At 42.8% G+C, this 14545-nt stretch overlaps 1 protein-coding gene across 3 annotated transcripts in view; it reads left to right on the top strand.

The window, feature by feature from the left end:
* The window catches only part of znf423 (zinc finger protein 423), a 168225-nt gene that overhangs the window by 151121 nt on the left and 2559 nt on the right, over positions 1-14545 (top strand). For all 3 annotated transcript variants that reach the window (XM_058645028.1, XM_058645027.1, XM_058645026.1), the window contains one exon: positions 1839-1954. In XM_058645028.1, the coding sequence (XP_058501011.1) occupies positions 1839-1954 (116 nt within the window). The remainder of the gene's footprint in view (positions 1-1838; positions 1955-14545) is intronic.

Here is a 14545-nt window from a genome sequence, read left to right as displayed (position 1 = left end):
TAATCATTAAGTGTAAAAACAAATGTAACATGAGACAAGATATTGTGTTCGATTGTCGTTGTGTTGAATCCGTGTGTAGAACCGCGGTGTTGCAGAGGGTTAGTTTTGCTGCTGTACAGAAACGTTCTGGATTTAAATCTCTCCTCTCCGAAAAAATGTCTCTCTCCGGGTTTTCCAGCCAACAACAGCGTCGTCGTCGTGGTGATACATGGAGATAATGGCTCCTCTAATGGCCGCGAGGTTTCTCGTCCGAACAGTGAAAACACATTAGGAATATTCATTGTTTTTAACATTTTCTAACTGGTGGGAATACGACGGCGGCGGGGCGCGGAGTTCGTGCAGGAAAACACAAATATGAAGCAGCTGATGTGTTTGTTATTCACCTGAGGGCCGAGCACAAGTGCTGGATGATCAAATTAGGCTCTTTTTTGGGCGATGTTCACCACCTGCAGTATTTTACCTGCAACTAAGTCAGCACCTCGGAGCTCCCATGTTCCACCTCTAACTCTGTGTGTGTGTGTGTGTGTCACTCCATCACTCTCGCTCCCTCAGTTGTTGAGTTTGTCTTGTGTTGTTCGCCTCCTCATCCTCATCCTCATCCTCCCCCCACAGGTACACAGCAACGCTTTAAACTTTAACTCTATTCCTTAGTGGCTTATGAATTAGTAAGATGGGCACCGCTCCTACGGGGAGGCTTAATAATTCAACACACACACACACACACGGGCGGTGAAAAGCAAAAGTTTACTGAAACAAAGAGGAGAGAAAGAAAGGAAGAAAAAAGTACGGAGTGGAAGTGGAAGGAAAGGAAAAGAGAGATCATTTATTGATAAATATTGCAGCCTTGAGTATTGGCTGATACCGATATCGATCTGATACGATATCAGCACATACTTTAATGACATATTTTGTAGTGTGGAAATCTTAGAATAGGCTTGATCAAGTGATATTACTTAAACAGAGAACACTAGTCAGCAACAGCAGGTCTGAGACAAACTGACCCATTTATTATTAACCAATGGTTACATCAATTTGAACCTTCAACATAAGAATATTGGATTTTTTGCCATGTTAATTTCATACAGTCTATGATTCATTTCATCAGGAGGAAAGTACCAAGTGCTAATGGGGGTGTGTTCAGAGCAACCGTTGTCCGAGCAACTGTAGTCCGCCCTAAACAAAACGTAGGCCTCGGTTCGCAGGAAGCGGACACACGGGCATTGTGGGTAAACACAACCAAAACATACGTGCGTGTAGAACGGCGACCAAGGGGATACGTGAACTCGGGTTGGATTAAGAAGGAGCTGGTGTGAATGAATGAATGAATGAATGAATGAATGAATGCACCCTGAGAAAACGAACCAAATCCGACCCGGATATGTTCTGGTTTTCCTCGTCACGTCCAGCGTTAGCTGTGTAACAAATAACAACTCAAAATACGCCTCAAACACTCTAACAATATACAGAAAATCCAGAAAATGTCAGAAAATGTTAATCTGTGTTTGAATGATTCATTTCTAATGATTTCTTTCAATATTCACATTTAAGACGCTGAAAAACCACAGAACAGAGTCATAAACACACTCAAACTTTAATTAATGAATTCATTTAGTGACCAGTGATCACGTCCTCATCGAGGGAGTTATTGGCTGGGATTGGGCGTCAAACTGGTAATCTGGGACAAAATCCCACGTGGAATTTGTTTCTTTACAGTCAGCAGATGATAAGGTTTGTTTGCTTTGGCTTGTGTTCAGGTTCACATGTGGACAGACCAGGTTCCTGGTTGCAGATGGTGCTGGTTCTGTGGTTCACTGCTCTTGTGTTTGTTCTTCTCTCAGTATTCGTTCAGGCCAACAAGCTCCAGCAGCACATATTCGCCGTCCACGGTCAGGAGGACAAGATCTACGACTGTTCCCAGTGTCCACAGAAGTTCTTCTTTCAGACAGAACTACAGGTACGTCCTCCTTTAAGTCTTCTTCTTCTCTGTCCTCCTCCTCTGTCCTTAAAGCTCCTCCTCCTCTCTAAACTTATCCATAACCTGATTCTACTTTTCTCTGCGTATCATCTCATCCTCTACGTATTCCTCCTCCGGGCTCTGTCCCTCTCTTTCCATCTCCCCTCATGAGGTCCGAGCAGGGTTCTGGCAAAGCTTCATGTCATTAGGGTCCAGACACATTTAAATCCACACGTGTGTGTGTGTGTGTGTGAGTGAAGGAGGAGGACAGAGAGGCGATAAGTCACTCATGAGTAGGTCCAGGACCAGCTGTGGTCAAGTCTGCCGTGATGTGTAAACCCTCCTCCTCCTCCTCCTCCTCCTCCTCCTCCGAGTGACCTCCTTTAATCTTCAGGTCAAACACTTTACACCTGTTAAAGGTCGAGTCCGCGGATCCTGAAGTCGTCGAGCGGAGTGTGAAGTCCTTTTCATTCTCTGATGCTGGTTTTAAAGCTCAGTCTCTGTTTCCTTTCCTTCAAGGACACTTTGTCCCACACCCATGAATCCTTCCCTCCTCATCGTCTCTTCTGTCGGAGGACAGTTTGTCCTCTTTGCAGAGACTAAACTCAGAGAAGAGTTCATTTGGTTTTTTTTATAGTTTTATAGTTGATACATGTATTATGAATGAGTGATACCACATTTAGGCGTCAGATACGATCAGATATGATTTGAACAATGTCAAATACAAATACTGATGAACCTTTAGGTGAAAAAGTGAAGTTTTAGTGTCATATTCAATGATTATGATTATTCTAAAAACCTGATAAATACAGCGTGTCTATGTTGAATCCACTCACACAAACATGGATAAACTCCGCTGTGAAGAACTCAGACGCCGGCACGCGGCTCTGATTCTGAAGATAACTTATTGACGCTGTCCAACAGGACAGGTGCTGAACCTGTACGCTGTCACACAGTGATCAACACGGCTCATTATCACAGTTTCTCTTACATCTCACTTCTCTTGTGATGAACGATCACCACTCACACAACTGTGCGTCCATTTATCTGAAAATAAAGCGGTGGGGAGATCAATAACAACAACAATAATAATAATAATAATATAAAAATACATATACTTACTTATTGATCCGAGATTCCTCTCGTTGAACGTCTCTGTTTTGTGAAACACTTCTCTGGCCTCAGAAGGTCCCAGCCCCACGTATTCAGCCGCTTTATATCGATTTCTACTGAGTACTGTGATTTAAGGAGGAGTTTATTATCAGAAGAACCAGAATCCATAAATCCACACGCACACACACATGTTCTCTCACCTTAACTTAACCTCAACTCCAATATTAGCCCTAAACTTTAACCAGTTCCTCAGACATGAGGTTCTGCCTCATTGGGACCAGGTTTTGGTGTCGATACTGGACGATACTGGTCCTGAAAAGGTCTGAGAAACACACACACACACACACACACACACACAGTGGTGTTGACATGGGGCCAAAAGAAGGTGGACATATGGACGGCCAGTCCATTTAACAGCAGGACAACTGCTGGACCCTGTCGGTTAATGTCCACACACACACACACACACACACACACAGACCGACCTGACACACCTCCACACACCAGTGTGATTGACAGCTGCTCTCGTCCAATAGGAGAGCAGCTGTTTGAATTCCCAGAAGTCGCCGTTAGCAGTATCAGTCGGTAACATCGCGATGCGATTATTTCAGTCAGTGTACGATGTCATCGCGATACTGCGATATATACTGAGTATGTATTTAGTATTTAGAGCTCGTGCTAATCCACAAAATGTTTAATGTTCATTTTTAACGTCAGTGTGAAAACAAACGATATGCTAAGCAGAAATCAATACTTAGCGTACTTTAATATCGCCACGTGAAATATCGCGATATCAATTCCCATGTCGGGTTCGGTGAGGTTTTTCTGAGTTTCCGAGTTGGAAATCCGACTTCCAACTACAACTGGAATGCACCCTCAGACTCTCAGCAGCTGAGAATTGTGAAGAAGTTGTAATTGTAACCATTTTTAAATACAAATAAAGTTATTTTTCCACCGTTAACCTTATTTAAAGGTTATTCCGCCTCGTGTGGAACGAACACACGACTCATATTTTTTATTTCTCTCTCTCAGCTCTTTGTGTGTCTTCCTCTCTGGCTGCTGCTCTGTGGTTATATCTATCTTGTTACTCTGTAGTCTTGGCCCAAGTGTGTGTGTGAGTGTGTGCGTGTGTGAGTGTGTGTGTGTGTGCTGTGAAATCTTGCAGCCTGAGCCCGACCTGCTGCAGCTCCATTGTCCCATGAGACAGTTCTCTAAGTGGGCTAGACAGAAAGGCTGACTGAGGGAGATGGAGAGCTACAACCATGGAGGTTAATGCCGCTGCTCGCTATTATCGTGTGTGTGTGCGTGTGCGTGTGTGTGTGTGTGTGTGTGTGTGTGCGCGTGTGTGTGTGTGTGTGTGCGTGTGTGTGTGTGTGTGTGTGCGTGTGTGTGTGTGTGTGCGTGTGTGTGTGTGTGTGTGTGTGTGTGTGTGTGTGTGTGTGCGTGCGTGTGTGTGTGTGTGTGTAGAGCTGGTAATGTCCCAGGGACCTAAATCTTTAAACACTGTCACATTATGCAGCTCTGTCTTCTCGGGGACAGAAAGCGCGTCCACACAAAGATGGAATTTTCGAGTTTTCCGTGCGTCTGTCACTGAGGAAAGATCTGTGTCAATATTATTATAATATAATAATATAATATTATCAAACAACAACAACACTTAACTATCAACCTCAAAATATACAAATAGCCATTCAAAATGATATTAATAGAATATTAGATAGATAGATAGATAGATAGATAGATAGATAGATAGATAGATAGATAGATAGATAGATAGATAGATATTTGCAGCGCTGACGCATGCACACCTCCGTCCTGAAGTTTTGTTCAGCACAGAGTATTTAGAGTGATTAGAAGTATTTAGAGTATTTAAAAGTATTTAAAATAGAAACAGAAAAGACATTTTGATTAATTGGCTCATATTAACTTGATGAACATAGTTATTGGTTGTGTAGATTGTGCGTCCTCACACTCGTCTCCAGTGTGAGACGTGGTGGACACGTTGTGTTAATGCTGTGCAGATGGACGAAGAAGAAAAAGCTGGAAAAGCCTCTGGCTTCTTTCAGAGAGGAGCTCTCTCCCTCTCTCTCCCTCTCTCCCTCTCTCCATCTCTCCCTCTCTCCCTCACACTCACACACACACATACCCGAGGGTCATTGCAGCACAGACACGTCACTGCATCATCCTCTCTCCCTCCTGACTGCCCCCCCTCTCCCCCCTCTCCCCCTCTCTCTCCCTCTCTCTCTCCTCTTGTGGAGTCCAAACATCTCAGACCATGTTCCAGTTTAAAGTGAATAGCAGCACACATGTTCACCATCTCTCTCTCTCTCTCTCTCCCTCTCTCCCTGTGTGTCTCTCTTGCTGTTTGTCTCTCCCTCGCTCCCTCGCTCTCTCCCTCTCTCTGACTCCCCCCTCTGTCCCAGAAGAACCAGCCCCTATGCATATTTTAGCCCCTCTCCTCTCTTCCTCTCCTCAGTGTTTCTCCCCAGTGAAACATAAATAGTGCAGACGTAAGCTGGTAAATAAGAGATGTGTGTGTGTGTGTGTGTGTGTGTGTGTGTGTGTGTGTGTGTGTGTGTGTGTGTGTGTGTGTGTGTGTGTGTGTGTGTGTGTGTGTGTGTGTGTGTAAATAAGAAACGCTGTGGCCCTGATCACTGAGGCCTTCTGGAGCTTCACTCACTTTTCTTTCTTTCTTTCTTTCTTCATTTCCTTTCTTCTTTTGTTCCTTCCTTCCTTACACCCTCCCTCCATCCTTCCTTCATTCCTTCCTTTGTTTAGTTTTCATAGTAATCGTAAATAACTTACTCTGTTGTTTCTTCTTCTTCTTTCACTTCCTTCCTTCCTTCCTTCCCTTCTCTCTCTCTCTCTCCCTCCTCCGTCTCCTTAGTCTTCACATCTTCTTTGTCTTCAGCCTCCAGGGGGAGCTCTCCTGTCCTTAATGTTTCCCTGCATCTCCTCCTCCATCCATCACTCCTCCACAATCATCCCTGCTTTGTTTTGTTTCCTCTTCCTCTTCCTCTTCCTCTTCATCTGTGGAGCTGCTGTTTCCTGAAGCTCCAGTAAATGTTTAAACACTCAGCTCAGTGGTCAGAGGAAGAAGTGGATGGAAGGATGTAATGATGATGGACACTGATGATCACACGAGTGATGCAACAGTGTTTCCTCAGTCACAACTGAGTGAGATACACAGCAGCTCCTCGTTTTAGACGTGTTAACAACCTTTAAATGTGGTTTCTACATCTTACCGCAGTCAGAGACACATAAACTGTTCCCTCTGTGTATAAATGTAACTTCTGTTTACACACATGTTCACCTGCATGTAGCCAGTGAGTGGTTACGTGACAAACTATATTTAAATCACACAAAAATGAACTTGAACTTTGTTCGATGCAGAGCAAAGAATTTCAGGGTAAATAGTTCATTACCTCCACTTCAGATTCAGTGTGTGCGCGTGTGTGTGTCTGAGTGTGTGTGTGTGTGTGTGTGTGTGCGTGTGTGCGCTCCGTGGTCTGTCTATGAATAATGTTGTCTTTGTCTTTGTCTGAATCTAAGAGCCTCACTGTCTCCCTCTAACTGAATTATGGAAAAGTGTGGATGTGGCTGAACTGGCAATAGGGCTGTGTGTGTCTGTGTGTGTGTGTGTGTGTGTGTGTCAAGTGTGTACTCTCTGATCCATGTATCCCTTGGCTGTGTGCATGTGTGTATAATGTGTGTGTGTGTATGAATTTGATCCGTAGATCCCTGTGGCGTTCCGGGGAGCGTACTCAGCTGCCCCACTGCTCACTGGGAGAGACTGCGTTATTAGAATGGGGACCTGGGAGACACACACACACACACACACACACACACACACACACAGTCTTACCTCCCTGAATCCCTGGACTTGGAGCTGTTTGCAGCTGGGAGAGAAGACAGACAGACAGACAGACAGACAGACAGACAGATGGAAACAAAAAGAGATTCAAAACAAAAGAGAGAGAGAGAGGAGACTGAACATAGTACGAGTTCTGCCTCCACATACTGTCGTAGCACAAACACAACAACAACACAACAACACAACAGAAAATGTGTTTCCTTACAGAATCTTCACACCTGTCGTGAACATACTGTATATCTGCTGGAGAGAAAGAGATGATTCAGCGCTAACTAACCAAATAAAACAAAGAACTAGTGTTTTTAAAAAAAACAAACAAAGGATAATTAACTGGAACTGAATTGTGTGTTTACAAAACTAACTAAGTTTTTTAGTTTTTGTCTTTGTAAATTCATTTCATACATTAATAATCCTTTTGGGTTCTTGTGAAGTGTATTTATTTATTTTTTTCTTGGCTGGCAATTTTGAAAGATTGCATTTGAGACACGATACTAAATATTACCAAAGAAAACTCAAACTATGACTATAAAATAAACCCTAACCCTAAAACTAAACAAAACAAACAAACTTAATAAAACTTAACAAAAAATTAAAAACTCATAAAAACTAAGCAAAAAAAACTAAAAACTAAACAAAGAAACAAACTAATTAAAACTTAACAAAAAATTAAAAACTCATAAAAACTAAGCAAAAAAAACTAAAAACTAAACAAAAAAACAAATAATTAAAACTTAACAAAAAATTAAAAACTCATAAAAACTAAGCAAAAAAAACTAAAAACTAAACAAAGAAACAAACTAATTAAAACTTAACAAAAAATTAAAAACTCATAAAAACTAAGCAAAAAAAACTAAAAACTAATAAAAACTAAACAAAAAAATAAAGACTAAACTAAAACTAAGCAAAAAATAAAAACTAATTAAAACTAAACCAAAAAACAAATGAATTAAAACTAAACAAAAAAATTAAAACTAAACAAAAATAAAAAATAAACAAAAATAGAAACTAAGCAAAAAAAACTAAACTAAAACTAAGCAAAAATTGTCTGCTGCTCTCTCTCTCTCCCTCTCTCTCTCTCTCTCCCGCTCTCTCCCTCTCTCTCTCTCTCTCTCTCTCCCTCTCTCTCTCTCTCTCTCCCTCTCTCTCTCTCTCTCCCTCTCTCTCCCCCTCCCTCCCTCTCTCTCTCTCTCTCTCTCTCTCTCTCTCCCCCTCTCTCCCTCTCTCCCTTTCTCTCTCTCTCCCCCTCCCTCTCTCTCTCTCCCTCCCTCTGCCGTTGACGTGAGACTCCGTGCAGAACAGTGAGCGAGTAAAGTGAAGTAAGAGAGAGAATAAATGACGACGTGATTCCAACATCTTAATCTGTTGTGTCAGCACATTTGGTCCTTGAATTTGAGGGAGACCTCCTGGTCCTGGAAAGTCCTTGAAACTTGATTTTCTTAAAATGACCGTTCTCAGCTTTAATCATTTTGTTCGCTGTGCTGCTGTTTGATGTCACTTCCTGTTCCGTGTCAGTGACGCCTCACCTTTAGCTGCAGGTGTGTGTGTGTGTGTGTGTGCGTGCGTGTGTGTGTGTGTGCGTGCGTGTGTGTGTGTGTGTGTCCTTCGTGCTGTGAGTGTATTTGGGGGCTCGTGTTTACCGCTGCAAACTCGACTGTTTGGGCCAATAGCAACATGAGAGGGGAACTCCCTGTGGCAGAAAGCGAGGGAGTTGAGCCGAGCGCTCCAAACAGGACGTGGTTAGAGAGGTCACCCTGGGCACGGAGGAGGAGGAGGAGGAGGAGGAGGAGGAGGAGGAGGAGGAGGCGACTCCGTCATCGTGACTTGGCTGGATAAAGAGCGATGGAGAGCCGTAGGAAGCGTTTGACAGATCATTTAAAGATCATGTGTGTGTCAGTGTGTGTGTGTGTCGTTTACAATGAGAGGAAGACGGAGGGATGGTGAGAGGGACACAGAGGACGAGGACGAAGAGGATGAGGAGGAGTGTGAGGGAGGCAGGGAATACATGTCAGTGGGATATAAAGAGGCAGAGGGTGGCGTTTATTTTTGATCTGCTCCTGAGGCAGCATCCTGTCCTGGACGGGTGGAGCTAAAGACAAGCCAGGGAGCAAAGGAAGCAGGCTAAGAAAGCCCATCTGCTCGTCCAAGACACACACACACACACACACACACGCACACACACACACACACACACACACTTACACACACACAGGTACAGACATAGATGCTCACTCTGGTGGAAGAGTGTCAACTCTGAGCTATAAATACACTGAACCCAGAGAAGACCACACGGCCACTGAGGTGATTTTTCATTTAGAGTTAAAAACAGCAGCGCACACACACACACACACACAGCTATCCTTCTGAGGACACTGCATTGTCTTCCAGCCTAAACGAAGCCCTACTTATCCGTGACCCTTAACCACAAACAGTTACTTGACTCACTTAATCACAGTTCAAATTTAACCCTTAAAACTTAACCAAGTTCCTACATAAAATGAGGTTCTGCCTCATCCGGACCAGGTTTTGGTCTCCATGAGGATGACAGGTCCTGACAAGGTCAGTGTTTGTGACAGAAAAGGATCTAAAATACACCAGAATATTCACATTTTAAGAAGAAACATTTTTCCTGGAAAAATATTACAGTTTTGATTTAAAACGCGAGGATAAGAACTTTTTTATTATTAATTATTATTATTTGATTATTATTATTATTATTAATAATAATAACAATAACAATAATAATAATAATAATAATATTTTTTTTATAAATAATATGATTGCATTGTTTACATGAAGGGAATTTAACGTCAAACAATCAAAAACACTTACATTTTGAGCATTTGCTAAGTGTGTTGCAACCCTTACCTTAACCATCACGACAAAGTGCCTTACCCTTAAAACCAGGTCTTAAAAGTTGTGGGGGCCCAGATAAAATGTCCCCACAAAGACATAAATACAAGTACACACACACACACACACACATATGGCCTTAGCAGTTTTCCAGCAGCTGACAAACTGGACCTTTTGTTGTCATGGTAACATAAATAAACATGTCCATGCGTCAGTAGCAGTCGTGGTTAAAGGAACAATAATAATCAACTTTATCAGACTTTATTTATTCAGCATATACAGTAAACGTCATAAAATCCGAGACTTTAAACTAACAAACTAAAATCTAAGAATAAACCACATGATCATGAGTTTAAGAACAGTAAATGCACAGAGGTGTCCTGTGTTTCCTGACAGCGTTAAATCCACCACCAGAGTCTCTCGTTTGATATACAGCATCCCATAATACGTCCCTGCTCCGCTCATAATGTCTGCATCGGTCACCCAAGAATTAAAGGTAATAATGGTGGAGATTAAACGGCTTCATTTCTGTCTCTGTCCACGAGGACGTGAGGACGCGTACGTTTGTCTGTCTCTGCTGTGAAGACACACACACACACACACACACATGCACAGTTTATGTATGTGATGCAGTAGAAAGAAGAGAAGAGAGGCAGATTAGATTCTCTCTGTCCATCCCTCGCTGCCTCTTACCCAAGAGACCCTGTGTGTGTGTGTGACTGGTATTCCTTATGTCGTGGGGACCTATATCTGTTTACACAGCCACATTATGGGGACAAAAATCAAGTCCCCAGAACGTAAATGACTGTGAACACATGTTTTCAAATTAGGCTGAGGTCGGGGTTAGGATTAGGATTAGGCCAGTAGTATATGTAGTGTATGTATACGTATGTATGTATATATATATATATATATATATATATATATACACACATATGTATATATATGTAGTACAGAATATAATGTCCTCTGGAGTCATGGAAACCACAGTGTTTTTTTTGTGTGTTTATGTATTTGTGGCTTTGTGAAGACATTTCTGCTGGTCCTCTCTTCTTATAAGGGCCTTTCGAGGGTTAAGACCTGGTTTTAGGGTCAGTATTGGGTTAGTGTAAGGGTTAGGGTAGAGGACGTGTGTGTGTACTTAAGTTAATATCTTTACGTTGTGGGGACACTTTGGCCAGCACAGCTTTAAGGGTTTTTTCAGGGTTAACACCTGGTTTAAGGGTTAGGGTTATAACTGATTAAGGCACTTAGTGGTGATGGTTACAGTTAAGGTAAGGGGTTAGTGAATGCATTTTGTTGATGATGTGTCCTAGAAACAAGCCTTTGTGCATGCGTGTGTGTGTGTGCGTGTGTGCGTGCGTGTGTGTGGGTGCGTGTGTGTGCGTGTGCGTGTGTGTGTGTGTGTGTGTGTGTGTGTGTAATGCGACAGGGCCATATTTCCCCTGGGCCGGTGGCTCTGCAGACTTTAGCCTCGCTCTCTCCAAACAGTTTAGGGGAAGAAAACAATGACAGGCCTGGGGATGGACTGGTCTGGTTAGGCCCGGCCTCGCACACACACACACACACACACACACACACACACATCCATGTAGTCCAAACCATGGTTTGTATTTAAATGTGCGTGTGATTAAATCCAGTCAGGAAGTGAGTCACAGACATCACAGTTGTTAGGACAGGAAACTAGAAGCTTTCTTTATTATTGTCTGCACATATTCTGCATTCAGACACACTTTTTTCACCACATTCATATTTAAACTTCTCCAGAAAAGTATCAGTACATATGTATATATATATGCATATATATGTATATATATATATTAATATTATATGGACCATTTGTTGCTGTTGTCTGTCTCTGTCTGTGTAAAGTGTAAAACCAATCACTTCCTGTGTGCAGCGCAAGAAGAAATAATAACTTTAGATGAAACATTTTAACACTTTTATTTTTTTTATATCATTTTTAAATGTTTGGTCTGTATTTACAACTTGAGGACGTCATGAACCTTGAAAATGAAAGTTTGTGGGCCAGATCCAGCCCTGGAGCCTTAGTTTTTGTTTCCCCATGTGTGCTCTAAAACACACAGAGAGTCGTGTGGACTCAATCATCAGTGAATTATACTCACATGTTATATACTGTATGTATTTAAAAGTTACATCGTAGTACATAACCGCTACTATTTACTCCTACGAGTAAACACGCCCCCTTTAAGCACAGGAAACACCTGATATCAAAAGTGTGTGTCTCACCCTCTCAACTCTCCTCTGTCAGGCTTTAACATGTCAATTACTCTGCGTCACACACACACACACACACACACACACACACTCACACACACACACACACACACACACCTGATTGATTGCCCCGTTGCCTAATCAATGCCAAACTAACAACGTAAATGAAGGTGTCACTGTGTGTGTGTGTGTGTGTGTGTGTGAGATATGAAGTATAGAATAACATGCTGTCATCCACTTCTCCATTACATCCCTCTTTCATCTTCCTCCTTCTCTCCTCTGGGTTATTTCCTGCAGTCCACTGCAGCACTGCAAACATCCTCCAGGGAGTGACCATGGCCTCCCTCCTTTACTCCTTCCCTCCCTTCCTTACTCCCTCCTTCCCTCCCCTTCTTCACATCTCCCTTACTCCCTTGCTCCATCTATTCCTCCCTGCCTGCCTCCCTCCCTCCCTCCCTCCTTTTCATCCCTCACTCTGTCTACAAATCAATACACCAGCAGTAGGACACGGAAAACCTTAGGGACACCACACACACACACACACACACACACACACACACACACACACACACACACACACACACACACACACACGAAAGTGCATTAGTTTCCTAAACACTCTGCATACCTCACATTACCCTTAACCTTAACTTTAACCTTAACATGACTTCACCTTAAAATTAACATCATGTCCCCATAACATTAGTAATACCAGGACCCACACACACACACACACAGGTTCACACAGCTATCCTTTTAAGGACTTCCCATTCATTTAAACAACCTAAACAAAGTGTTATCCCTAACCTTAACCATAACCCGTCGTTATCTAACCCTAACCTTAACCAGTCCCTCATTAGGACCAGGTTTTGGTCTCCATGAGGTCTACAGGTCCTGCCACAATAGGTCCTAAAAAGGTATCAAATACAAGCACACACACACGCACACACACACCGTGTCTCCTCCTCTCTCCATGTCTGCTCCTTCATAATTGTCATCTAACACTGAGGTCACATGAGGAACAGTGAAGCTCCCTCTGCTGATCACAGTGAGAGGAACTAGCCTGACCTCTGCTGGCCACGGGCGGGAGCACAGGCGGTGAACTTGAGGATGGAGAGACAGTGGAAGAGAGAGAGAGAGAGAGAGAGAGAGAGAGTTTTCTATCATAATGGGGTCAGTGGCTCCCAATGAGATCTGCTTCCTCACGAGAGAGGCAACCACACACACACGCACACACACACACACACACACACACACACACACTCATTTGCTTACCCACTTCTCTGAAACCTCTTGACACTGTGTGTGTGTGTGTGTGTGTGTGTGTGTGTAGTAGATGAAGCAGAGTGATGGACACTGTCACACACTTTGTCATTTAATATACACACACTCTCTGTCTCCTTCACACACACACACACACACACACCAGAGGCTCAACACAACATGCACAGCCAGATAAGGGCCACAGAATGACAAATAAGTATTTATCAACCCCAAACCACGTATAATCCCTCTTATTTCTCTTCCCAATCCGCCCCTCCTCGTCTCTCTCTCTCTCTCTCTCATCCATTGCTCTTTTTCCCCACTTTCTGTCTGCGAGTGAGAGAGAGAGAGAGAGAGAGGAAGGGGGGACAGGGAATGACGTCTCACAGGGGGACAGAGGAGAAGGAAACACACACACACACACACACAGCTTTGACTGTGATGCTAGCCAAATTCCAAACCACCAAATCCAGATTATCTTGAATTCAGTTCCCTATTGTAGCTGATATGAAACATCCACAGAGAACTGTGTGTGTGTGTGTATGCACTTGTATTTATGTAAAAATCTATCTTTGAGGGCACATTTGTCCAAATTTAAGGTGCTTTTTCAGGGTTAAGACCTGTTTTTTTAAGGGTTAATGTAAGGGTTTAATTGAGTTTAGGTTAAGGTAAGGGGCCAATGACGAGTCCTCACTGAGATGTAAAAACAAGTTTGTGTGTGTTCTTTTTTTTTTGTCATAAACGCTGACTTTGTCAGGACCAGTAGTCCTCATGGAGACCAAAAACCTGGTCCTAATGAGGGAGAACCTCATTTTCTAAAGGTTAGGGTTAGTTAAAGGTCCAAGTTAGTTAGTGATTAACTAGTTATGGTTAAGGTTTAGGATCAGACTCTGATTGGGGCTGTTAAACTGAACGGAAAATCTCAAAAAGGATAGCTGTGTGAAACTGTGTGTGTGTCCTTAGTAAGGATGCTGTTTAAGAATGTGTGTGTGTGTGTGTTTCAGGTACTAGTGATGTTGTGGGGACCTAAATGTGTTTCCACACTCATATTATGGGGACTTGTCGTCCTTATAGGGACAAAAAGCAAGCAAATAATTATCTTTTAAGGTGAAGACATGTTTGTATGTTCAGGTTAAGATTAGGATTGGTTCAGGCCACTGGTAGTTATGGTTGAGGTTAGCGATAATGCTAGGTCAGGCCGTCCAAATGAGTAGAAGCCAATGACACAAACCTGTGTGTGTTTGTGTTTGTTT

Source organism: Solea solea, chromosome 12 (genome assembly GCF_958295425.1).
Source record: "Solea solea chromosome 12, fSolSol10.1, whole genome shotgun sequence".
In the NCBI taxonomy this organism is placed as follows: domain Eukaryota; kingdom Metazoa; phylum Chordata; class Actinopteri; order Pleuronectiformes; family Soleidae; genus Solea; species Solea solea.
Note: the sequence above shows the minus strand (reverse complement) of the source record. Positions and strands in the feature narration are given on the sequence as shown.